Here is a 25,372-nt window from a genome sequence, read left to right on the forward strand (position 1 = left end):
TGGAATCTCTTTTCCTGTAGCTTGCACCCATTGTTCCGGGTCCTGTTCTCTGGAGCAGCAGAAAACAAGCTTGCTCCCTCCTCAATATGACATCCTTTCAAATATTTAAACAGGGCTATCATATCACCTCTTAACCTTCTTTTCTCCAGGCTAAACATCCCCAGCTCCCTAAGTCGTTCCTCATAGGGCTTCATGGTTTCCAGACCCTTCACCATTTTTGTCGCCCTCCTTTAGACACATGGCTCCAGTTTCTCAGTGTCCTTTCTGAATTGTGGCGCCCAGAACTGGACACAATATTCCAGGTAGGGCCTGACCAAAGCAGAATACAGTGGCACTATTACTTCTCTTGATCTAGACACTATACTTCTATTGATGCAGCCTAAAATAGCATTGGCCTTTTTAGCTGCTGCATCACACTGTTGACTCATGTTCAACTTGTGGTCTACTTGGACTCCCAGATCCCTTTCACATGTAGTTTCATTCAGTCAGATGTCCCCCATAATCCTATATCTGTGCATTTTATTTTTCCACCCTAAGTGCAATACCTTACATTTCTCTGTGTTGAATTTCATTTTGTTAGCTTTGGCCCAGCTTTCTAGTCTATTCAGGTCATTTTGAATCTTGATCCTGTCCTCTGGGGTATTAGCTATTCCCCCTAATTTGGTGTCATCTGCAAATTTGATAAGTATGCTCCCAATTCTGTCATCCAGGTCATTGATAAAGATGTTGAATATCACTGGGCCCAGGACAGAGCCCCACTGGACACCCCACTGGTCACTTCTCTCCAGGATGAAAAGGAGCCATTGTTGAGCACCCTTTGGGTTCGGCCGGTCAACCAATTACAGATCCATTTAACAGTTCCTTTGTCTAGCCCACATTTTACAAGCTTGTTTGCAAGAATGTCATGGGAAACCTTGTCAAAGGCCTTACTGAAATCAAGATATACTATATCCACAGCATTCCCTTCATCTACCAAGCTGGTAATTTTGTCAAAGAAAGAGATTAGGTTTGTCTGGCATGACTTGTTTCTCTGAAACCCATGTTGACTTTTTGTGATGATGGCATTGCCTTCTAGATGTTCACAGACTCTCTGTTTAATGATCTGCTCCAGAATCTTTCCTAGAACTGATGTCAGGCTAACTGGACGATAATTGTTGGGATCCTCTTTTTTCCCCTTTTTGAAGATGGGGACAGCGTTTGCCCTCCTCCAGTCTGCTGGGATCTCTCATGTTTTGCAGGAGTTTTCAAAGATTATTGCCAATGGCTCCGATATTACATTTGCCAGTTCTTTTAATACCCTTGGATGGAGTTCATCTGGTCCCGGAGACTTAAATTCATTTAGATTAACAAGGTGTTCCTCTACTATCTCTTTACTTATTCTGTGCTGAAATTCCCCTATTCTGTCCTCTGCTCCATTATCCTCAGGTTGAGCACCCTTTGCCTTTTCTGAGAAGACTGAGGCAAAGAAGGTCTTGAGTAATTCTGCCTTTTCTCTATCTCCTGTTAGCATTTTGCCATCTTCTCCACGCAGTGAACCTACCGTTTCCTTCTTCTTCCTTTTGCTGCGGACATATCCAAAAAAGCCCTTTTTATTGTTCTTAACCTCTCTAGCAAGCCTGAGTTCATTCTGCGCTTTAGCTTTTCTGACTTTACCCTACACATGCCTGCTATTTCTTTGAATTCCTTTTTCGTGATTTCCCCCTTTTTCCATTTCTTATACATCTTCCGTTTCAAACTTAGTTCAGTTGAAAGTTCCTTAGTCATCCATCCTGGTTTCTTGAGACAGCTCCCGTTTTTCTTTCTCACTGGAACTGTTTGAAATTGTGCCTTCAGTATCTCTCTTTTGAGAAAGTCCCATCCGTCCTGAACTCCTTTATCTTTTAGTATTTCTGACCATGGAATCGCCCTCAATACTTCTCTAAGTTTACTGAAATCCGCTCTCCTAAAGTCTAGGATGCGTGTCTGACTCTGCCTGGCTTCTCCTTTCCACTGTATTACAAACTCCAGGAGAACATGGTCACTTCCACCTAATGATCCCACCACTTGCACCCCATTAACCAAGTCATCCTTGTTGGTTAGGATCAGATCTAAAATAGCTGACCCGCTTGTTGCCTCTTCCACCTTTTGGACCATGAAATTGTCTTCCAGGCAAGTGAGGAATTTGCTAGGCCTTGAGGATTTTGCTGAGTTTGACTTCCAGCAAATATCAGGATAGTTGAAGTCCCCCATCACTACTACATCTCTCTTTTCTGACTGTGTGGTCATCTGTTCTAGAAAGATATCATCCAATTCCTCCGTCTGACTTGGGGGTCTGTAGTAGACTCCCACCGTAACATCCTTGTTGTTTCCCTCCCCTTTGATTCTTATCCAGATGCTCTCCACCTGGCTTCCATGATTGATGTCCAGGATCTCTTCACTGGTGTAAATATCTCTGACATATAGTGCTATTCCTCCTCCTTTCCTGTTTGGCCTATTTCTCTTAATGAGGTTATACCCCTCTATTTCCACATTCCAATCATGAGACTCATCCCACCAGGTTTCAGTGATGCCTATTATATCATATTTGCTTTCTTGTACTAGGAGTTCGAGTTCATCTTGCTTATTTCCCATGCTCTGTGCATTAGTGTAGAGACATCGCAGACCATGGTTCCCTTTTACTTGCTGCCTGTGCAAGTTTTTTTGCCTCCCACTGTTGGGTCCTTGCACTGTTTGCCTTGTTTCCTCTATGTCAGTTTGACTATTTTCGCCATCCCTTTCGCCTTCCTTAATATTGTCTCCCTTCCCCTCGGAACTCGGTTTAAAGCTCTCCTGATCAAGTTCTTGAGACTGTTGGCAAAGACATTTCTTCCAATAAAGGATAAAGGATATAAAGAAGGTATAAATGAGGTAAAGCTCGACTCAGGCTTGCATCCTTCTGAGGAGGGAGCTAAAATGAGTACCCAGACTATTGGGGGCAAATTAGCTTACTTGCTAATTAGCTTACTTGCTGTTCACCGCTATCATCTTTGGAATAGCGGTATATAAATAAAACAAATTATTATTAGTTAAATAAGGAAATTGAATAGAATAAGGAGAATAGAGAAAGAATATAATAATAAGAATGTTATGGAAGTGGAATAAAGGGAAGGTCTTTGTCATGATAATGCTTGAGGAAATGATGAAATGGTTAAAGTCATAGATTGAGGAGGGAATAGAAATATGCTGGTAAACTGGAAGTAGGTATGGTAGTTGGGAAAGGAAGGTGAATGAAAGTATGTGGAAGAGAATAAGGTATGAGTAAGTGATGAATGGGAAGAATGTAGGGAGAAGTTGAAACAGGAGAGGGAGAAAGAAGGGAGGGGTGGGAGTAGGAAAGGTAGAAAGGGAAAGGAGGAAGAACAGAGAGAGGGATGGAAGAGAAGGAAAAGGGAAGGAGAGAGGAAATAGAAAGGGATAGATGAAGGAGATAAGAAAATGAAAGAAAGTTGACCACAAAATAAGAGAGTAAGAGACGATGTTTCTTTGTAAGTTGTAAGTTGTCAAGTGTATAAATGGTTTGATAGGATTAATGGGAAGACCTTATTATTGAAGATCCTATGCTAGAGTATGTATGCTCATGTGTTAGTTGGCATGTAATGTGTTAAGGATGTTATGATTGTTGTGTTGTGTTATTTTTATATGTTTAATAAATTTATTAATAATAATAAAAAAGGAGTCACAATTCAAGAAGGATGTTGAGAAGCTGGAGCATGTCCAGATGAAGGCGAAAGAGCTGGAAACCACCAAAACCCTAGGAGGAACATCTTTGGGATCTGGTTATGTTTATCTTGGAGAAGAGAAGGCCAAGGGGTGATATGATGATAGCCCTGTTTAAGTATTTGAAGGGATGTCATGTTGAGGAGGGAGCAAGCTTGTTTTCTCTGCTCTGGGAGTAGGGACCTTGAGCAATGCCCAGCCATGGAAACCCCATTGGAGTCTTAGCAGATGCTCTGAAGAACCAGCTCTGAAGACAAAGCCTTAGTTGAAGAGTCATCCAGTGAGGCTGAATTGTGAGCAGTTATGGACATAAAAAGGGAGGTTTCCCTTTGAGTGGGAACAACCTTCTCACTTGTAAAGCAACATTGTTTATTGTATTTATTGAAATATCTGCCATCCAGAATACTACTTGAACTTTCAGGATGCCACACAAATAAAATCGGTTCTAAACAATTTAAAGCTTGAAACAATAGCGAATAATTTAAACATACTACAAGCGTATTGGAGCTCTCAAACAAGCTCAAGCAGTTTAAAGTCCATGCTTGTGTGCGATCAATGCAGATTTATCAGAGCCCACATTTCCCCCTTGCACCAGACTGACTTTCTAGACTCAATGCTTTCGCCAGTCCACATTCTGTCCGGAGATGACCTTTTCAGCGGGGCATAGCACAGAGCTTATAGGTCTGGGGGACACGGGTCAATCCACTCATCAGGGGCGTGATGTCGATCTCCTTGGGGTCCATGAGGGGCTTCAGCTTGAAATTCTGGAGGATGGTGGTGAAGAACAAGAAGAGCTCCATGCGGGCCAGGCCTTCTCCTGCACAGATCCGCTTCCCTGCAAAGAGACCCACAGAAGAAAGGGAAGGGAAGAGAAGAAGATGGGGTCACAGAGGGAAATGCCTTCACTGCTCCAATGTCCTGGACTGTGGCCAGCACATACAGACACACACCGATAAGGAAGGCAATTAACTATGGAGCTGGAAGTAGTCCACAAACCTTGCAGGGAGAAAGAGAGAAAGCAAACCGAAAGCAAACCGAAAGCCAAGCCGAAGTCAGGATAACAGAGGTCTCAATAGTCAGTCCAGTCCAGGGCCAGGTCAGCCAAAAGGTAGCAATAGTCCAGTCCGGTCAAGAGTCAAGGCAACAAGGAGTCAAGATACAGGAAGCCAGTGCCAGCAGCAATCACACCAAAGGATTATGCAATAAACTCTGGTCCTGAGTTGGTGTCTCTCTGCTCATTAAGTAAGGGAAACTCTTCCGCGTGCCACCTGAAGCTGATTTGCTAATTGCCTCTCTGCAATTCTCTGGGATCTGTGCCTGCCAGCACTTTCAGCCCTGCGTTGTCTATAGGAGGGAACCTTGAAGCCTGGTTCCTCCCCAGAGTCACCACTAGGCTGCTGTGGCACCAGAGGAATCCCACCAGCACTAGGCCCTGGCTGAGCCTCCTCCTCTGGGGCTGGGAGATCAGGGCTGGATTCTGGCAGAGCAGGATGAGCACCTGGTGTAGCATCAATTACCTCTTGCACTGGAGCAGGATGAGCACCTGCTGTAGCCTCAATTACCTCTTGCTCTGGAGGAGCCCCATCCTCCTCCTCCTCCTCCGAGACCTGCTCTTGGCTGGCCATGACATCCAACAATGGAAAATTAGGAGAACCAAATAATGCTGCCCAGGGCAGGAGGGACCATCTTACCTGCAGAAAAGGGAATGAAGTAGTCGCTCTTCCTGAAGGTCCCATCTTTGTTCAGGAAATGCTGTGGGTCAAACTTTGTGGGGTTGGGGAATTCCTTGCTGTCATGCAACACCGAGGTCAGATCAGGAATTACTGTGGTCCCCTGGAAAGAATAAAGGGAGATACAGTCCACCCTCCCCATTTGCAGGGGATCCGTTCCAGACCCCCCCCCCCCATATTGGGGGGAAAGCGTATGCTCACGCTCGACAGAAAATAATGGGGTGCATGCTCACAGCAGTGCATGGGGCGCACAGCGTGAATACATGCTGCATTATTCCTGCCAGGGCTTGCCTTCCACGTAAACTTAAAGCTGCTGAAGATAAGCCCACCTATAAGGAGGACCAACTGTATGTTATTTTCATCCACAAAATATTGAGGCCAAAAGCACTGACAAGAAGCAAGATTCTAATTATTCCATCCAAGCCAAGCAAGGCTTAGAGAACCTTCTGTGTGCAGGATCCATTCTAGGTTCCTCAAGTGGAATCAGAGAACTTACCTTGGGGATGATGTATTGTCTGAATGGCGTGTCTTTGACCACCGCATGGGGGAGACTCAATGGGACGAGAGAGATGAACCTCTGGATCTCGTGGAGAACGGCGTCCGTGTAAGACATCTGTCCGCGGTCAGCCATGCAAGGTCTTCGGGAACGGCCAACCACCCGGTCAATCTCTTCCTGAACTTTCTCTATCAAGAGACGGATGAAGTTCAATAGCAAACCACTTCCAGGAAACCTCAGAGAGGTTCGAGAAATGGCAATAGAAGTTTGACCTGTGTGGCTCATTGCGATGGCAACATCTGAGTGGTTTGAGATCATTAGGTCCCAGCTCAGTGACTATATTGTTCTGAGAGAGATTCAGATTGAGAAACAGACAAACAGACATACAGTAGTTTTTTGTGGGTTTTTTGGGCTCTGTGGCCATGTTCTAGAAGAGTTTCTTCCTGACCTTTCTCCAGCCTCTGTGGCTTTGGCATCTTCAGAGAGACAACAGACAGACAGAAAGACTAGAGCTGCATCTGCATGGCAGAATGAATAGTTTGACAGCACTTTAACTGCCATGTCTTAGTGCTATGCAATTCTCTTCTTTCAGCATCTCCAGACTATCCCTTGTTGGATTTCTGTTTTGCTCCTCTGAGTAGGGGCAATTTTAGGCCTGTGGTGGACCACACGGGTCCCGCAAGCATCTAGAAGTCTAATGTGAAGTTGAGTGCTTTCAAAGCTGGTATCACAGCCAGTTTTTGGTGGGATTTTTTTGGTTTATGTGGCCGTGTCTCCAGCATCTGTGGCTGGCATCTTCAGAGAATGCTGGCACGGAAGAGAGTGGGGTATATATACTGTGTGACCCTGGGTAGGGAGGAGTGATGTCCATGTTAATCTGTGTATGGTTCAGGAATAAACTTTTCTACAACTTGGCAACATGGCCTGAAAAACTCACACAAATCTGGAAGTCTACTTGCCGCTTTTTAATTCGGAGAAAATTGGCTAGCAAAGACCACCCCCAACCCCTGGATGAAAACCAGCACTTCCTCAAAGCCTAGCCCTCTGCATCCCTCTTTTGTGCCAATATCAAACTAGTATCAGGAATAGGATGTTCAGAGCACATAGATGCGGGTGCACCGCACTGCAGGAAATTGCCTTGCCACATAAGGAAGTCCAGTATGGGGAGCTCAAGAGCGTATAGACAAAATAGATAAGATGGGAATCTGCATAATCCCTACATTGATAGGCGTAATGGTGGCTGATAGACCTTGTGTTTACGCATGAACAGAAATCTAAGAACAGAGATCCCTCCAGGAGCAAAACTCCTTTGTCCAAGGACGTTTGCACTGATTCTCCAGCCATTCTCAACTTCCTTGATCATTCCTCCCTCCTGGAAATCCATTCACACCCTGAAACCTGCCCCAGGATATGTTGGGGGTGCTTGGCAAGCACTTCTATAGGGTAAAAGGTCCTTCCCAATCAGCCCCACCTTGGTCTTGTTTTCAATCAGAAAGACGCTCCATTCGTATCTCACCTGACTCCTCAGCAAAAGCTGGCCATGCCACGATCTTAGCTGCCATTTTCCATTTTCCAGCGTTCTCCTCGATTGGAGCTACGCAGCTGGAATCAGTACAACGCTGTCCTCTGAAGTCCCTTTAAGTCACTATCTGCTACAGCATTTATATCATTGTTTCTTAGCAGTATCACTGAGTGAGAGCCTTGTATGAATGGTCCTTTCCCTTGATTATAATAAAATTACGTTTGGACGTGTATTCTGGAGTTCCTTTTCTCACAACCGTTATATACAGGCTCTATCTCCGCTTTGGTTGCCTGAGCCCTCTTGGCTGCTGTCATTTGAGCTAATAAAACTCCCTAATTTAACTATTATTTGCGAACAGCCTCTTGGGACCCTTGCATTTTGGGGTAGCACAGCCTAAAAATCTAGAGGTCAAATGCTAAAAAAAAAGACTTCTAGTTAATTGTGGGACCCATTTTCAGCCCCAGATGTGGCCCTTTCAGAGCAGCAAAACCGAAATCCAGCAAGGGATGGTCTGGAGATGCTGAGAAAAGGGCAGAGGACTGGAGTGAAGCTTGCCAGACTGGGGGAGCCTCATCTCTTTTACCTTCTATCTCTGGGTATTTCAGGAGGATCAGGAGCCCGTATTTGAGTGTGGTGCTGGTTGTTTCTGTTCCTGCCACAAACAAGTCAAAGGTGGAGATGAACAGGTTCTCAGTGTCGAACTCAGATGCGTGGTGATGTTTTTCCTAGAGAGAAATGACCAACAATCAGTGGGGTCAACATTATTACACTTGGTAGAACTTGGAATGGCCCATAATCGACAATTATAGCAGCTGGAGTCCATGCTGGTCTCCCTGGAAGTCTGTCATGTGAAATCCTGGGATCTGCAGTGCAGCGAGGGACCTGAGGATCCTCCATTAGATCTCCTCTCTTGGCATTTTCCAAGGACCATCTCAGTCAGTGCTTCTCAACCTTTCTAATGTCATGACCCTTTAATATAGTTCCTCATGTTGTGGTGACCCCAACCATAAATTTATTTTCATCTCAGTTCCTAAGACCATCAACAATTTGTGTTTTCCTATGCTTTTAGGCGGCCCCTGTGAAAGGGTCGTTCGACGTCCAAAGGGGTCTCAACCCACAGGTTGAGGACTGCTGACCTAGGTAGATAAACCTCTAGCTAGCCAACCCCCCATCCATGGTTTCTATTGGGTCCCATGGCAGAACGGCTTTAAGGGGACAGGATAGGAACCCCAGATATCTCTTTCGAAGTCCCAAACTCAATCCAAGACAGCTTCACTGCCCCCTGAAAATGAGGTCTATGATTCTGCCTTACCTGATCCATTTTAATATAGAAGCAGTCAATGAAATCCCGAGGGTTGTTGGGGTCCAGGGTAGCCCTGTGCTCCTTGGCTTCGTCCAAAATGAAATCCTTGGCTTTCAGGGCGTTGGGTATCATCTGTTGATGAGGGCCAGGGATGAAGTCCATGAAGGAAGGGAAGGAATTGAAAAGCTGGAAGGAGAGAAGCACACAGATCACACCTGTATTCCTTTCTTTTATGGACACCAGAAGATGAATGGACTCCCCAGAAGAAGAGGTATATGTTTGTTTTATGGGTTAAATTTGGATGGTATAGAATCATAGAATCATGGAGTTGGAAGGGACCCCTAAGGGCCATCAAGTCCAACCTTCTTCTGCCATGCAGGAAGCCTCAATCAAAGCCCTCCTTGGTACAGATGGCCATCCAGCCTCTGCTTTAAAAACCTGCAAGGAAGGAGACTCTGCAGCACTCCAAGGAAGCAGCATATTCCACTGTCAAATAGTTCTTTCTGTTAAGACATTCTCTCTAAATGTCTTTTCCTGTGGTTTGAATCTATTGCTCCAGGTTGTTTTCTTTGGAGCTACAGAAAATAAGCTTACTCCATCCTCAATACAACTGATCTTCAAAGATTTAAAGATGGCTATCATGTACACTCTTAATGTCCTCTTTCACTCTAAGTTTCACTTCATAGGGCTTTATGGTTTCCAGACCCTTCACCATTTTAGTCACCTTCCTTTTGACACACTTCAGTTTCTCAACATCTTTCTTGAATTGTGGTGCCTAGGACCAGACACTATTCCAGGTGAGGCCTGAGTAGAATCATCAGAGTAGAGTGCCACTTGGCCCAGGCCATGCATCCCACACAGAGACACAGCCATCAAGTCCAACCTCCTTCTGCCATGCAGGAATGAATTAAAAATTTCACACAAAAGGCCCTGAGGAAGAAAGGCCTGACCTGTCCCCAGGGAGAGTTGATAATCTGCAAGTTGCCATCCAGCAAGGCGATAATGTATAGAAACCTCTTGTCGTTGTAGCCGAAGTGCTTTCCAAAGACGATGGAACAGATAACGTTGGAGGCAGCGCACTTGAGCAAGAAGTTGGGGTCAAAGGGCTTCCCTGGAAGAGCGAGGGAGAGAACGGACGTGTCTCAGCCCAAGACCTTGCTAGTCGCAATCTAGTCAAGGCTGAAAATCTGGCTTCTGTTTTTGTGGAGTGTGTTCACAGGGGGTGTTTGCCTTGGTTGGGCCATATATGCAACTGGGAAAAACAACCTCATGTTCCAGGGAGGATCCCATCTTTTTCAGGTGGATTTCTGCCCTGGCAAGTATGGGGATAAGCAGCCATTGGTCCTTGCCAGTCCCATGGAAACTGACATCTCCCCAGGGCTTCCTGGCATTGGTGGGTCTCTCTGGCTGTGGCCAGCATTTCCTCATCAAGGCCTCTGAGACCAGCCTAGCTCAAGGAGAACCTCTATTGCCCACAGGAGCTTGGCATGGGATCTTGCCAAGGAAACCATTGGATCTGGGGCATGTGATCTATGAATCTCCTACTCCAGCAGCTGTTCCATGTTGGGTGGGAGGTCTGCCCAGGCCAACCCAGGTTCCTTGACTAACAAACCTCCCAAACAATGCAGATCCCCATGGAATGACTGGCAATACCCCAATCCACCAATTGTCCTTGATGCATGCAGCACTTCTCCCACCCAGGTGTCATGGTGGGTTGTTTGGATGCTCAGGTAAGGCCTTCCTGGCCATTGTGACTTGGGCATCCATTCCCAGAGTTCTTGGTTTGGGTGTCTAAAGGATGGGAACCATTTTTATTTAGAATTGGCTTGGGGCATGTTAGGAAATTTCTAATTAGGGGAATTTCCATTTAACACAAATTGACAAGAAGGAAGGGGTAACAATGCCCTTGAGAAACCATGTCTCTTAGTGTATACCAAAGGACCAAATAATCCCTTAAGAGATGCTGAGACCAGCTTCTCCTATTAAAGTCCAAATACTTATTAAGGGAGGGAACACACATACAACAAGGAGCACACGCACACACACATACACACCAGAGACTCAATTAAAGTAAAGGTGGGACAGTGGAAAAGATTGCGAGGCAGAACTACGGGTGATACTTACTTTTGAAGGCTTCTCTGGGAATCCAGTGCAGATGTGGATGAAGAATGTCATGGCCGCCAGAACGTGGGGGAAATGGCCGAGGGAGCTACAATCAGAGTCCAGTCTGGCATGGAGCCAAACTGTATTCTGAAAGTAGCACTCCTGAGTGAGCAAATCTAGGGGTTCTTATAGGCGAAATCTAGCCTCTGGCGATGAGCCTAATGGTTTGGCTGAAGCCTAGACAAAGGTGTTTAATTACCTGGGCTTTGTTAAGCCAAGGTGTAGGGTAGCCTGGTCACTGCAGTCAGGTCTTGACATAATCGAGAGAAGACAAACAGATAGCTGGCTGAGCCGTTGATTTGATCACCGGCCCATTAAGTGTGAGACTGAGAACAGTCAGCATTCTGTTGGTTTTGAAGGCAATGGCTCCCTCCTTAGCAACTCTCAAGCTACCTTTCGGGAATTTCCATGTGTATTATTTCTAGGGATCTGCCTCCTGCCTGGCAAGTTGCCTACCTGGTCTCCTTGCTTCGGGGAAATGGCGGTTCCACTAGGACCTCAGTTTGAGGTCAGAGTGAACTCCACACTCCAAAATTTTACAAAAATGCAGTTGTACTAAAAGGCAGTATGTTTTCAATTGAGACTTATGTAGAAAAGACGCATATGCCCAGGTCTCCTGCAGATGGGCCCTTGGCGTAGGACATGTGAAGGCCTGTTCCTCCCACCTCCTGGTGGAAATGTCCACCTCTCCTCTTGAGTCCATGGAGGAGCCTGGAGCCTTTTTCCAGGATGGCAAGAATGGAGGAATCTCCTGGAAAGGCATGAGAAGAAGCCTACAAGGGTGGTAGAGGTAGACAGGATCTGCCTACCCTTTGTGTCCCGTAACTCCTCCAGGAGATACTGGGCTTCTTCTTGGATCCTCTCCTCAATGCTTTTCTTCCCCATCCCAAAGTTGCGGAGGGTGGTCAGGGCGAAGCGCCGCAGCTGCTTCCATCTCTCCCCATTGCTGAAGATGATCCCTGGGGAAAAAAAGGTTGGGAGGCAGAGAATGTGTGTTTCTGTGTGTGTGAGACAGAGGTCATAGAATCATGGAGTTGGAAGGGATCACAAGGTCGATATAGTCCAAACTGTTACAATGCCAAGATCAATGCACATATTTAATCGGAAAAAATTACACAAATAAATGCATGATTCATGATACATCTCAGAACCCATTTCTTTTTTAAAAGTGGAGGGACCATGTCCAGTGTCCATGGAGGACACCTGGCTTGACCACAGCACACAGCAAAGGGATCTAGGAGTCCTAGTTGACCGCAAGGTAAACATGAGTCAACAGTGTGATGTGGCAGCTTAAAAAGGCAATGTGATTCAAGGCTGCATCCACAGAAGTATAGTGTCTGGTTGAGGAAAATAATAGTACCACTCTGGAGCATGTCCAGAGGAGGGTGATCAAAATGGTGAAGGGTCTGGAAACTATGCCTTACAAGCAAAGACTTAGGGAGCTGGGGGTGTTTAGCCTGGGGAAGAGAAGGTTAAGAGGGGATAGGATAGCCCTGTTTAAGTGTTTGAAGGGATGTCACATTGAGGATGGAGCAAGCTTGTTTTCTGCAGCTCCAGAGATTAGGATGTAAGTAAATAAGTAAGTAAGTAAGTAAGTAAGTAAAACATTTATTTATACCTCGCCTCTCTCTCAATGACAATTGAGGCACTTACAAGTTAAAAGTTCACATACAATCCCATATCCCCATATCCCCGTAACCCACCCTCCCCTAAAACATAATTAAACATTAACAATTTAAAATCATGCATTAAAATCAACATCAATTCAACCTCAAACATCAAGAACATCAAAAACCAACAAGTCAAGCACATAGAATGCAGCAAAGTCAGGGGGATAGAGGGTTTGATTTGGTGGCCGGGTTTTCTATTTGGGGAAGGCCTGCCGATAGAGATCCGTCTTGACAGCTTTGGTTGCAGTTAGCCTAGTTTTTATAGGTTGCCATAAATTCCTCCCAGAGGTCCTGAGTGCGCAGGGTGGATTGTATGGAAGAAGGTGGTCCCATAAATATGTTGGACCCAAGCCATTTAGGGCATTAAAGGTGATAACCAACACCTTGTACTGCGCCTGGAAACTAAGAGGCAGCCTGTGAAGCGATTTTAGAATAGGTGTTATCTGATTGCTTCTGGTTTAACCAATAATCAATCTGGGTGCCATGTATTAAACTAACTGGAGTTTCTGAAATAAGTACAAGGGTAGTCCCATGTGGAGCACATTGCAGAAATCTAGTTGTGAGGTTACCAGTGCATGCACCACAGTTTCTTGGTCCCTTTGATTCCAGGAAAGGATGCGGCTGGAGTAACAGCCGAAGCTGATAACAAGGACTCCTGACCATTAGAACCTCCTGATGGTAAGAGCTGTTCAACAGTGGAAGACACTGTATCAGAGGGTGATGGAGTCTCCTTCTTTGGAGGCGTTTAAGCAGAGGCTGGATGGGCATCTCTCAATTGGGATGCTTTGATTGAGAGTCCCTGCATGGCAGAAGGGGCTTGGACTGCATGGTCCCTGGGCTCTCTTCCAACTCTAGGATTCTAAGATTCTATAATTCCTTAGAAAATATGACGATGCTCAGTGAGGAGCAATAGACAGAGACAACACTGCAAGCAGATGGGGCCCATCAAGAAAGCTGCGATGGCAGCAGTTCTGAGTTTGCAAGACCTGAGCGCAGTGGTTGAAGACAGAGGAACATGGATCTTTCTCATCCAGATGGTCACCAGAAGTCAAAGCTGACTTCAAAGAAATAAGTTAACCATGATTGTTAGCTTGGTAGTGATTAACCAAGTGCATGAACCCTTTTCTACCCTTGTTAAAAACAGTGCCATATGGCCCTCATCCATCCTTGTACGCAAAGCCACCTAAGACTTTACCTTTCCCATTCCTGAGTTTGTCAGCTATGTGCACCTTTCCCCGGGGGGCAAAGTCCTCGGCCCGGTCGACCAGGGCTTCCTTGACGGCATTGTATCCGTGCAACACAACAGCCCTCTTCGCTCCGAAATGGAGTGTGAAGACGGGTCCATATTTCTCGCTCAGCTGGAAGAAGACAAAGTAAGAGGCACATTGTAGGGTGGCCACCTCTGCACTGTCCCAAATGGGGGAAACCCAGATCTTCAGTTACAATTTTGCATTCTGTGCCTGTTTCCTTCCTTCTGCCTCAGACACAGAATGCAAATTGTAATAGAAGATATGGGTTTCTCCCATTTGGGACAGTGCAGAGGTGGCCACCCAACACTAACTTGTTAAATTCAGTGACCCCAACAGAAAGAAGGTAAGAGAAAGAATAAGAGGAAAGAAGGTAGAAAAAAGACAGAAAAGGGAGACACGAAGGACATAAGAAAGTGACGGAAAGGATAGCAAGAAAGACAGAAGGAAGTGAGTAGGGAAAGATTTAGAAGGAATTGGAAAAGGGAAATTAGAGAGAAAAGGAAGTGGAAAGGAAGATGTAGTTTAAAAAGAAGGGAAGGGGACAAGATCCGAGGGATATCTTGACCAAAACAAAAAGCTAAAATAACAAAATTAAATAATTTAAAAAAAGAAAAGAAATAGACTGTTAGAAGTTTGAATTCAGCAAAACAGAGAGAAAACAACAATTGAATGTTGGTAGTATGGTTTTAGTGTTTAGTTTGTTGTATATTGGTTTGTTGTTAGCGATTTAAGCTCAATGTGTATTGTTTTTGTATGTTGTTTTTTTTCTGTGTGTGATATTGAAGTTTCAATAAATATTACCAAAAAAGTAAAAAATAAAAATAAAGAAATCCCGTGACCCTTCTCCCATAACTGAGCCTATCTATCTATCTATCTATCTATCTATCTATCTATCTATCTATCTATCTCTCTCTCTCTCTATCTCTCTAGCTATCTGAGGCAGAGCTATTGCCCATATCCTCTCCCTCCTCATTCTCTTTTCTATGCAGACAGTAACACTGTAATCTCAATGGGGCAGGGATCTCTTTGCAATGCAAACTGTTCCCCATGTTCTTATTGGCACTAAATTCTGCACTCTCTGCAAATAACCAAATTCAAAGCTGCTTTCCTTCTGGTGAAGAGACGCACATAGAAGCAAAATGATGAAATGCACATCGTGTTAATATGGATGTGCTTTCAAGTTGTCTGTCGACTTATGGAGACCCCATGAATTTCACTGTGTTTATCACACAGTAACCTCTGTGGTGTCATCCCCAAAATGGTTCAAGTTCAGTCACTCCAGAAAAGCAAGCCCATTTGCTAATGGTTATCACACGCAAGAGCACAACAAGGGTTTAAAGACACAGTATTTAGGGTTAGATTCGACTTTGGCTATCAGATGGGTGAGGACAAATCCCCATTGCTTGCTTAGAAATATCTGTTCTGAGCATGCTCCAAACTGTCCCTTCCACAAGTGCCTTTCCCAAATGCTGCAGGGAGGGAGGGAAGCCTCTTTGCCCCCAAAGCCCCAAAAGCTGTCTCTGAGGAAGGCAGACAAACTCCGTCCAGCCACAAAGACACACAGCTACACACAAGAGTTACATGAGTCCTATTTCCTCTGAGGCTGAGAGAGTGTGACTTTCTCAAGGTCACCCGGTGAGTTTCATGACCAAGAAGGGTCCCTGCCTGTCATCCATCTCTGTCAGTCTGTCCTCCATTTCTCCCTCCTGTCCAGGAGGACTTCCAAAATGCTCTCTCTCTTCCTTTGCAAGCTCCAAAACCAGACACAGACACACGAGAGAGAGAGAGAGGGAGAGAGAGAGAGAGAGAGAGAGAGAGGAAGGAGGAGGCTGGGGCCAGAAGCCTGCCTAATTCCATGTCCTCCTTTTCCAGGGCATGTCCTCCATTAATCCCAAAGGCTTCCTCTCGGCCTTCTCCCAGGAGAAAGCAGCCAAGAGGACGTAACTCCAGTAGTTTTGTGAACTTGCTTCCTCCTCACTGACCTCCCATCGTTCAGCCCAGATTCCCTGCGCAATGGCTGCTGGTCGTGTGGAAAACAGCTGCGGATTTGCCCTTGAACCCCCCACTTTAACCTTCCAGTTTTGCCCCTTTGATAAGGTCTGAGGCAAGGGATCCTCAGAGATGCTTTTGCCAGTTCCTTCCTCTGAAATAGAGCCTCAGGGTCTTTGTATTCCTTTGGGGCCTCCCATCCTGGGGATCCCATTAATTTTCTTAGGCCAGGGATCCTCAAAGATGGTTTTACCAGTTCCATCCTCTGAAATAGAGGCCACAGCACCCTCAGTTCATTGGCGGCTGTCCATCCAAGTACTAAACAGGGATGACCCTGCTTAGCTTCCAAGGTCAGGTGGGATCTGGTACCTTTAGGGTGCTTGGACCTTGTGTATGAGAGAGAGAGAATGCCTTCAAATTGTCCGTCAACTTACTCCAACCCCATAAACCTCAGTGGAGTTTTCTTAGACTAGGAACCCTCAGAGGTGGCTCTGCCAGTTCCTTCCGCTGAAACAGGGCCTACAGAGCCTGATATTTGTTGGTGGACTCCCATCCAAGTTCAAACAAGGGCTGGTCCTACTTAGCTTCCAAGATCAGACATGATCTGGTACCTTTAGGGCAGCAGTTCTCAACTTGTGGGTTGTGACCCCTTTGGAGGTCAAACAACCCTTTCCAGGGGTTGCCCAAGATGATTGGAAAACACTTATTTCCAATGGTCTTAGGGACCGAGACCATTGGTTGGGAGTCACCACAACATGAGGAGCTGTATTAAAGGATTGTGGCAGTAGGAAGGTTGAGAACCACTGCTTTAGGGTCTTTAGAGGGGTCTAGCTATGTAATGCACCAACACATCATACGTGTCTTTTGTGGAGGATGGCCACCCTTCTACTGACCTTGCGGAGACTCTGGTCCAAGTGGCTGGTCTTCAGCTGCAGAGCATTCCCGATGATGGGCAATGGAGGAGGTCCGGGGGGCAGCTTCCCTTTCTTGTGGGTCCTGCTTTTCCAGATGGCAGAAAGAACAAGGCAGCAGATACAGACGATCAGAAGGACTGTGGTTGTCCCCAGAGGCTCCATCCCGGCAGCCAGAAACGAATGGTAGGTTTACTTCTAGATTCTAGGAGAAGGCAATTGGGTTTCTGAGCTCCATTGCTTGGACTTTATACACTGAAAAGCCAAGTAAAACAAAGTTTTTTATTTACTGAGATAAGTAAGATTAATCATTACACCTGCTATCCACAAGAGATTAACCTTTCAGAACTGGTTTCTTTCTTTATATTCCCCCCCTGCAAAACAGAAGAATCCAAATGTATTTTGGTGCTCCCCTCCCAAGTGGGTCCAGGGTGAGAAGCATTTGTGTGCATCTCTTGCATCAAAACCACCGAAGAGCCCAGTGGCATCTTAAAGACTCTCGGGTTTATAATGTGATGCCATGAACAACTGTGGAGTCAGATTTGTAATGAAATGAACTTTAATCAGACGCATGGAGCATTATTCCTCCCTTCACGCACATGAGTGAGAGATATGGGTCTGTCAAAATTGGGAAATGGAGAGCAGGAGTTAGTAATATAGGACAGAGGTACATAGTGCCCCAGAGTCCCCCGTTACCTTCTCACGCTGGAGTAATGCTCGGAAACTGTCCACACGCCTGTCCTGCTATGCTCTCAGTCCTGAGCTCCTGCCACTGGCAGAGGTTGAAAATGAGGCCAGTAGTTGGCAGCAGCATCACTAGAGGGGTGCGTGTGGGGAACGCGGACCCTAATTTTATTATTTATTTATTTATTTATTTATTTCATTTTATTTTATTTTTATCCCACCTTTCTCTCAAACCTTTAAAGCTCTGAATTAGGCCCAACTTACTTGCGGAATCTAGGAGTCCAAGTAGACCATAGGTTGAACATGAGCCAACAGTGTAATGCGGCAGCTGAAAAGGCCAATGAAATTCTAGGCTGCACCAATAGATGTATAGTCTCAAGATCAAGGAAAGTCATAGTGTCACTCTATTCTGCTTTGGTCAGATCTCACCTGGAAGACTGTGTCCAGTTCTGGGCACCATAATTTAAAAAGGATATGGAGAAACTGGAGCCATGTGTCCAAAGGAGGGAGACTAAAATGATGAGGGGTCTGGAAACCATGAAGCCCTATGAGGAAAGACTTAGGGAGATGCCAGGGATGTTTAGCCTGGAGAAGAGAAGGTTAAGAGGTGATATAATAGCCCTGTTTAAATATTTGAAGGGATGTCATATTGAGGAGGGAGCAAGCTTGTTTTCTGCTGCTCCAGAGACTAGGACCCAATGGAACAATGGATGGAAGCTACAGGAAAAGAGATTCCAGCTCAACATTAGGAGGAACTTCCTGAGAGTAAGGGCTGTTTGACTGTGGAATAAGCTGCCTTGAAGAGTGGTGAAGTCTCCTTCCTTGGAGGTCTTTAAGCGGAGGCTGGATGGCCATCTCTCAGATATGCTTTGATTGAGAGTTCCTGCATGGCAGAATGGGGTTCGACTGGATGGACCTTTTCGGGGACTCTTCCAACTCTGGGATTCTATGATTCTAAGGAAGTAATTTTGACAAAGATTTCACTGGAAAAATATGGCTGAGTCCATAACAAAACATACTATCTGTAATATAGCTGTAAATAAACCTCAGGGAATTAATTTACGTTTATGTGAGTGTCTTTTTCTGCTTTTGAATGCCCTACATTTTTCTTGCACAGCCTTCCTTTGTGGTTGTGTCATCTGGTCTCACACACAAAAACCACATACGCCGAAGACGGCCTTTGCTCCTCCGGCAGAAATTCTGCTCTTTCCCATTTTCCTCTGCCGCAAGGAGAGTGAAAATGATAGGTCTGAAATGCAGAGATGATCCTTCCTTCCGCTTGGAGATGCTGGAACAACCCTTTTCCTTCCTTTCTCAGCCTCTCTCTTCTCCCCGCCAACCTCTGGGCCATAGGGAAATGCTGGTGCTATCATCATCCCCATCCCCATTTAATCACTTGTTCAGTGTTCTGTCTAAAAGCAGGGCTTAAAGCTATGCAAAAGCGCTTTTCGCGGCATGCATTCATTACCTTTCATTTCAGAAAATTACAATGGGCCCCTCTCTCTCTCTCTCCTGCTGCCAGCATTGTACAGGCCTCTCGGCATTATTCTTGCAAAGTCCCTCGTCTTCCCAGGCTTTAGAGCTGAGCTGAGCTGAGCTGAGCATCTCCATTCTGGGCTCTGAAACCTGATAATGCGCCTGAGGTACCCCTGGGGTTTTGCTCCACGGTGATGTCTCCTTCCTCTTTGCCTCTTCCCCTTTCCTTGCAGGAAACCAAAGACAAGGGGAAACAAAACTAGGCCTTCTTCTTCTTCTTTTTTTCTTTTTGCATTCGGGGTTAACGTTCTCTTTGTACAATTTTCCTTCCATCGAGAGCTTTCTTATTTCACTCTTATCTCACTCTCTGCTTTTGCAACAATGCATTTCGTGGAAGAGGGGGGGAAAGGAACCTTGTGAGAATGAGGTGCCTTGAATGATAACACTGATCAAGGAGGAGTTCACATTCAGAGCACTGGCTTCATTCATTCAAAGGTCCATGTTTTGGAAGCGGAATGGGGGGGCTTCTGCACAGATGAAGGCATCCTTCAGAGTGAAACCCCCCAAAGGTTCATCGGCATGCGCAAGGGCACCACATGCACAACTCTGCTTCACAATGTTAACAGGGTTCCAGTGACTGATTCAGAGTTAACCTTATTCCTTCAGCTGGAAAGGCTGTGAGATGGGGAAAACAGTATATGCTACCCAAGGAGCCTTTGAGAAGGAGAAGGAGAAGAAGGAGGAGGAATACGAGAAGAAAGAGATGAAGAAGAAGGAAGAGGAGGAAGACTAAGAAGAAGAAGAGGATGAGGAGGAAGAGAAAGAAAAAAGAAGAGGAGAAGGAAGACTAAGAAGAAGAGGAGGAGGAGGAACATGATGATGGTGATGCTGATGATGTTGAAGAGGAGGAGGAGGAAAAGGAGGAGGAGAACGAAGAAGAGGAGTAGGACAAGGACAAGGAAGACTGAGGAGAAGAAGAAGACGAGGAGGAGGAAGATGATGATGCTGATGGTAATGATGCTGATGATGATGCTGATTATGATGATGAAAAGGAGAAGGAGGAGGAATAGGAGGAGGAGGAAGAAGAGGAGGAGGAGGAGGAGGCGGGCGATGATGATGATGATGATGATGATGATGATGATGATGATGAAAAGGAGGAAGAGGAGGAAGAAGAAGAGGAGGAGCAGGAGGAAGACTAAGAAGAAGAGGAAGCGAAGAAGGAGGAAGTTGGTGATGATCATAATGAAAAGGAGGAGGAGGGGGGGAAGACTATGATGAAGAGGAGGAAACTGCTGAGAAGCAGTCCTTGCTGGAGTCTCCCACGTTGGCGGGGGCAAAGAATCCGCTCTGTAAACATTAAAGGAGCTTTCCAAAGTAGTGAAGCTCTTTGTGGAAAATGTTTCAGCCCCTTGGAGAGCTCCTATTGAGAGTGCAGACATGGAGACTACCAGCCAGAACTCCTTCAAGGCTCACTTGCCATTTTGTAGGAGGGTCGCCATGATCAGGTCCAAAGGGACTACGCCACCCGTTTCTTCTGAACACGTAGATCAGGCTCTATGGCGCAACAATGACTCTTTGGCTTCATAGTTCACATGGGGAAGAAGAACCTTCTCCCACTATTGTAACCTCTTTGCATTCCCAACAGTGACAAGATATCAGGGCTGGCAAGAAGTATTTTGTCATGGCCAGTAAAACAGGTTCTTTTAGGATTTGGGAAGTGTAGAAGACCCCGGAACAAGTGACAAGCAAAAGGACACAGAGAGACCAAATTTGGTTTTCAATCACTATGCATATAACATTTATTAATATACGAAGACATAACATTTACTTAAGTATCAAGAGCTCTTTCACACACACATTCACACAAACATACTCACAACACAGGTCCCCCACTGATCGATTGATCATCAGTCCATTCCAGAAGGTCGCGTGAAGCTTGGAGCCATGGGCGGGAATCACAAAAGTGGGCCTGAGAAGCTCTTCTCTTTATACAAAGTCCATCTCTAGCTTTCTGGCTACTGTGGTTTGCAGCCCATTACTCAACTTCTCCTTCCTGGAGAAAACGTGTTGTCTGTAATACCATGGTTTCAAAACATGTCAATGTCTTATCAGTTCCTGTTTATCTCTGTTTATGTTCTTCTGCAGCTCAGGAGATCGTGTTTTTACAAAAAAACCTCCTGTCAAATGTCAGCATTATTTCTATTTCTCACTTCTTTTAACAAGTTCATCCTATAGCAATGCTCCATGAGGGCATCCATTTTATTGATCAGTTCTTTGGTTCTTTAGGACAACCATGTTTTAACCAGAACCCATCCATTCCTCACAACCATTAGGGCTGGTTTCACTTTCACACCAGTGTAGCAGACTCATGTTGCCATCCCGAGGCAGGCAGCCACTCATGGAGACAACGTGGGAGGGTTCAAGGGGAGATGGAGGTGGAGGTGGAAGTGGCAAAAGGCAGGGAGGGGTCATTGCCATCGGCAATGCCTCAACCAAAATGCCTGGCACCCTTCAGCTGCCCCTCGCCTGTTCAGACTTCTCCCTCCATGGCCTTGGTTCTCTTGCTGAGGAAGCCAAGGCAATGGAGACAAATGGATGGGTGCCGGTGGCTGGGATGATCTGCTGCTGCCATCTGGGCAGGAAAAGGGAGGCAATGGCAGCAGGAAAGCGAGGAGCGCAGATATAGGATGGGGGACACCTGGCTTCACAATAGTACAAGTGGAAGGGACCTAGGAGTCCTAGTAGACTACAAGTTGAACATGAGCCAGTGGCGTGAGGCAGCAGCCAAAAAAGCCAATGCAATTCTAGGCTGAATAAATAGTAGTATACTGTCCGGATGGAAGGAAGTCATTGTACCACTCTATTCTTCTTTGGACAGGTCTCACTTGGAATAATCCTGTGTCCAGTTCTGGAAACCACAGTTCAAAAAGGATGTTGAAAAACTGGAGCGTATCCAAAGGAGGGCAACTAAAATGGTCAAAGGCCTGGAAACCAAGCCCAATAAGGAAAGACTTAGGGAGCTGGGGATGTTTAGCATGAAGAAGACAAGGTTAAGAGGTGATATGAGAGCCTTGATTAAGTATTTGAGTGCATCAAGCTTGTTTTCTGCTGCTCCAGAGAATAGGACCTGAGCAATGGATGCAAGCCACAGGAAAAGAGATTCCACCTCAACATTTGGAGGAACTTCCTGATGGTAAGAACTGTTCGACAGTGAAAGACATTCCTCAGAGTGTGCTGGAGTCTCCTTATTTGAGGGCCATTTTTAAGCTGATGGCCATCTGTCAGGGGTGCTTTGATGGTGAGTTCCTGCATGGCAGGATGGGGCTGGACCCAATGTCTTTTGCAGTTTCTTCCAACTCTATGAGTCCATGAGCCCATTGTGCCATTACTGCCTCTGCTGGAATCTCCCTTTTCCACCTGGCCAGCAGCCCTGCCAGACCCAGAAGGAGCTTCCAGGTGGCATAGAATCATAGAATCCTAGAGTCGGAAGTAGACTCCAAGGGCCCTGATCCAGTCCAACCCCATTCTTCTGCCATGGAGGAATTCTCAATCAAAGCATCTCCATTGACAGATGGCCATCCAGCCTCTGCTTAAACACCTCCAAAGAAGGAGACTCCAGCAAAACCTCCATTGAGGGAGTGTTTTTACAAAAAAACCTCCTGTCAAATGTCAGCATTATTTCTATTTCTCACTTCTTTTAACAAGTTCATCCTATAGCAATGCTCCATGATCGCATGGAGCTCTGCAGCTAACAGAGATGACCACTGTCGAAAAGCCCTTACTCTCAGGAAGTTCCTCCTAACGTTGAGCTGGAATCTCTTTTCCTGCAGTTTGCATCCAGTGCTCCATGTGCTATTCTCTGGAACAGCAGAAAACAAGCTTGCTCTATTTTCAACATGACATCCCTTCAAATACTTGAAGAGGGCTATCATATCACACCTTAACTGTCTCTTTTCCAGCCTAAAAATACCTAGCCCCCTTAAACCTTTCCTTCTAAGGCCTTATGGTTTCCAGACCCCTCACCATTTTGATCACTTTCTTCTGGACACAGTTCCAGTTTCTCAACATCCTTTTTGAATTGTTTTGCCCAGAACTGGACACAGTATTCCAGACAGCCCTGGAGTGACCTGGTGTGGTGCATCCTCTTTGCGCCCTCCTGATGAGGCCTCTGGTTACCAATGACAAGGAGAAAGGGATGCCTTGGAGGGAATGGAAGTCATCCCTGATCCTGCCCTATGGATGTGCCAGTTCTTTCCTAGCTCCTGAAGAGCGTCCTTTTCCCCTCTGCAACATCTCCTCTTCTCCTTCGTGAAGGAGGCACAGCTGCTTACCTTCCAGCCAGAGTTATGTCATTGCCGCCTTTAATCTCTTTATCTTTTCCTCCCTCCCTTTGGCAAAATTAGTCATTTCCAATTTCCCTGGGCTTGGCTGCCTCTGTTAAGCTTTGCTCTGTTTTGAAGCTGGAAGAACAAAAGCGGAGAATTCTTCTCTCTTTAACTTTGAAGGCTTCGCAGCAGCAGACTGATTCAGGATGATTCATTTCGCTGCTCCTTCTTTTGCTAAAAGACGCGGCTGGCTTTAAAGCAAGAGGTGGGCAACTCTCTGAGGCCCGGAGGCTGACTCCTCACTGCCTCCTCTCCTACCTTCCGGTTATATTTAACTTGCAAAACCAAGGCTGAAATCATGTTTGCATGGTATAAACCTACACTCAGATAGTTGCACAGTTCTGTTGAATACAGGTATTGTGCAATCCAACCTTGTGCATTGTGCGCTCGCAAAGGCCCTTTGTGAAATGGGAAATAATATTCATGGAGAGTTTCTGCATTTCCAAGGAACTGTATGCTCTATCCACAGTACAGCAATAATCCATTCTGAAACCGCTTTAACTGTCATGGCGCTATCCTATGAAATTCTGAAGACCCATTCCCTCTTACAAATAAATCGAGGTGCGATCCAAATTGATGGATCGATTCAACTGCGGAGTGTGGTTCCCACTACATTTGCCCCAATTGCATTTCCCCCCTCTAAAATAATCCACTTGTGGTTCCCATTCATGAATGAATCGATTCAAAATGATTTGGTTCCAGCTGGCCGAAGGGGAAATTTAAATTGATCCCGATCCGCATGTGGTTCTCACTTGCACAGATTTGGTTTGTCGAAATAGCAGTGGAAAAAATCAGCATCAAAAAAAGATGCGGGTTAAATGGGTCTAGTGCATGACCCCCCTCTCCAAATTGCTTCAGCGATTTGGATTAAGTGGGAACCAGGGGCGTTTGAACCAGTTCAAACAGATTCACGATCTGATTTAAAAGGTAGCTGGAATGAAGCCTGGGACTGTAGTTGTTGTGGCACCAGAGAAAGCTAAATGTTTCACAAAACTACAATTCCCAGAACCCCGTAGCATTGACTCCTGACAATTGAAGCAGTTTCAGAATGGTTTCAAAATTCAAGGAGGCCTGATCAGATTCAAAAGCTGGGCCAAAGCTAACAAAATGAATTTCAACACAGAAAAATGTCAGGGGTTAAGGGAGCTGATGTCCAAATCGTCAGGAGGACCAAAGCTTGGGAACCACTACTCTATTCTGAATACCCTCATAGCGCAAAGTATGTGAATCCATGGTGCAGCCCAGTGTGTAAGTGTGTAAGTCAATCAACTGTATGCACAGCTGGATGTGTAGCCACCTGCACAACAGCCGCTTTGAGTCCCAGCCTAGGGGTAATGAGGGGTATGAATAAAGTGATGGTGGACAGTACACTGGACATGCGCCTCTGCCTCTGGGGACTGGGCCTGAGTGCGAGTGTCCCACATGAGACACAAATATCCCATTGCTCCCAGACTAGATCTTCTGCAAGTATAGGAAACCAACAGCCACGTGGCAGGAAATGAACAACTTACACAAATGCAACAGACTCACTTTAATCTGTAGCACATTGTACCATCTCAAAAATTAAAACAAACAAACAAGACATTTAAAGCATCCCTAAAGCAAATAAACAGGAATGTACTCCTGTAGATCAAACAACGAAGGTGCTTCGGTCACAAATAAACCACTCTTTTGCAGACTAATAAACAAAGTTTTTTCCCTTGATATGTGTGCAAAAAGTGTGTGTGTGTGTTTTAAAAAAAGAAACAACCCTGGTAACACCACTGATATATAATTGGTTTTCCTTTATAAGGCAGCCTTGGATCCGAGGAGGCAAGTGTCTATTTTCTCCCGATGCGTGCGTGAGAACAGCATGATTGTGTGGCGGGGATATTATTAGACTCCCAAAGAAGACCAATTTACGGCTGAAACGTGCTTCGTGTTGGTTATATCTGATCGTTTTTATGTTTATTCGGTTTTTCAAGATGCTTTCAGAGGATGCATTCGGAGCATCTATACAAGCGGTTGCAATGCATCTGCAAACGGTCTGAATTTATGAATTTATTCCATACCTATTTG

General features: G+C 45.5%; 1 protein-coding gene across 1 annotated transcript; it reads right to left on the reverse strand.

Annotated features, from left to right (window-relative positions):
- Window positions 1-4,108: 4,108 nt before the first annotated feature.
- On the reverse strand, window positions 4,109-20,822 carry LOC149315344 (cytochrome P450 2C19-like). The gene is made up of 10 exons (XM_089522990.1): window positions 20,807-20,822; window positions 16,752-17,024; window positions 13,815-13,977; window positions 11,759-11,908; window positions 9,737-9,897; window positions 8,796-8,972; window positions 8,067-8,208; window positions 5,962-6,149; window positions 5,427-5,568; window positions 4,109-4,570 (listed from the first exon to the last, which is right to left on the reverse strand). The coding sequence occupies exons 2-10, from the start codon at window positions 16,932-16,934 to the stop codon at window positions 4,389-4,391; spliced, it is 1,488 nt and encodes a 495-aa protein (XP_089379116.1). The 5' UTR covers window positions 16,935-17,024; window positions 20,807-20,822; the 3' UTR covers window positions 4,109-4,388.
- Between the last annotated feature and the right edge of the window lie 4,550 nt (window positions 20,823-25,372).

The sequence above is a fragment of the Sceloporus occidentalis genome, unplaced genomic scaffold (genome assembly GCF_023333645.1).
Source record: "Sceloporus occidentalis isolate IW3139 unplaced genomic scaffold, rSceOcc1.0.p SCAF_4, whole genome shotgun sequence".
NCBI lineage: Eukaryota > Metazoa > Chordata > Lepidosauria > Squamata > Phrynosomatidae > Sceloporus > Sceloporus occidentalis.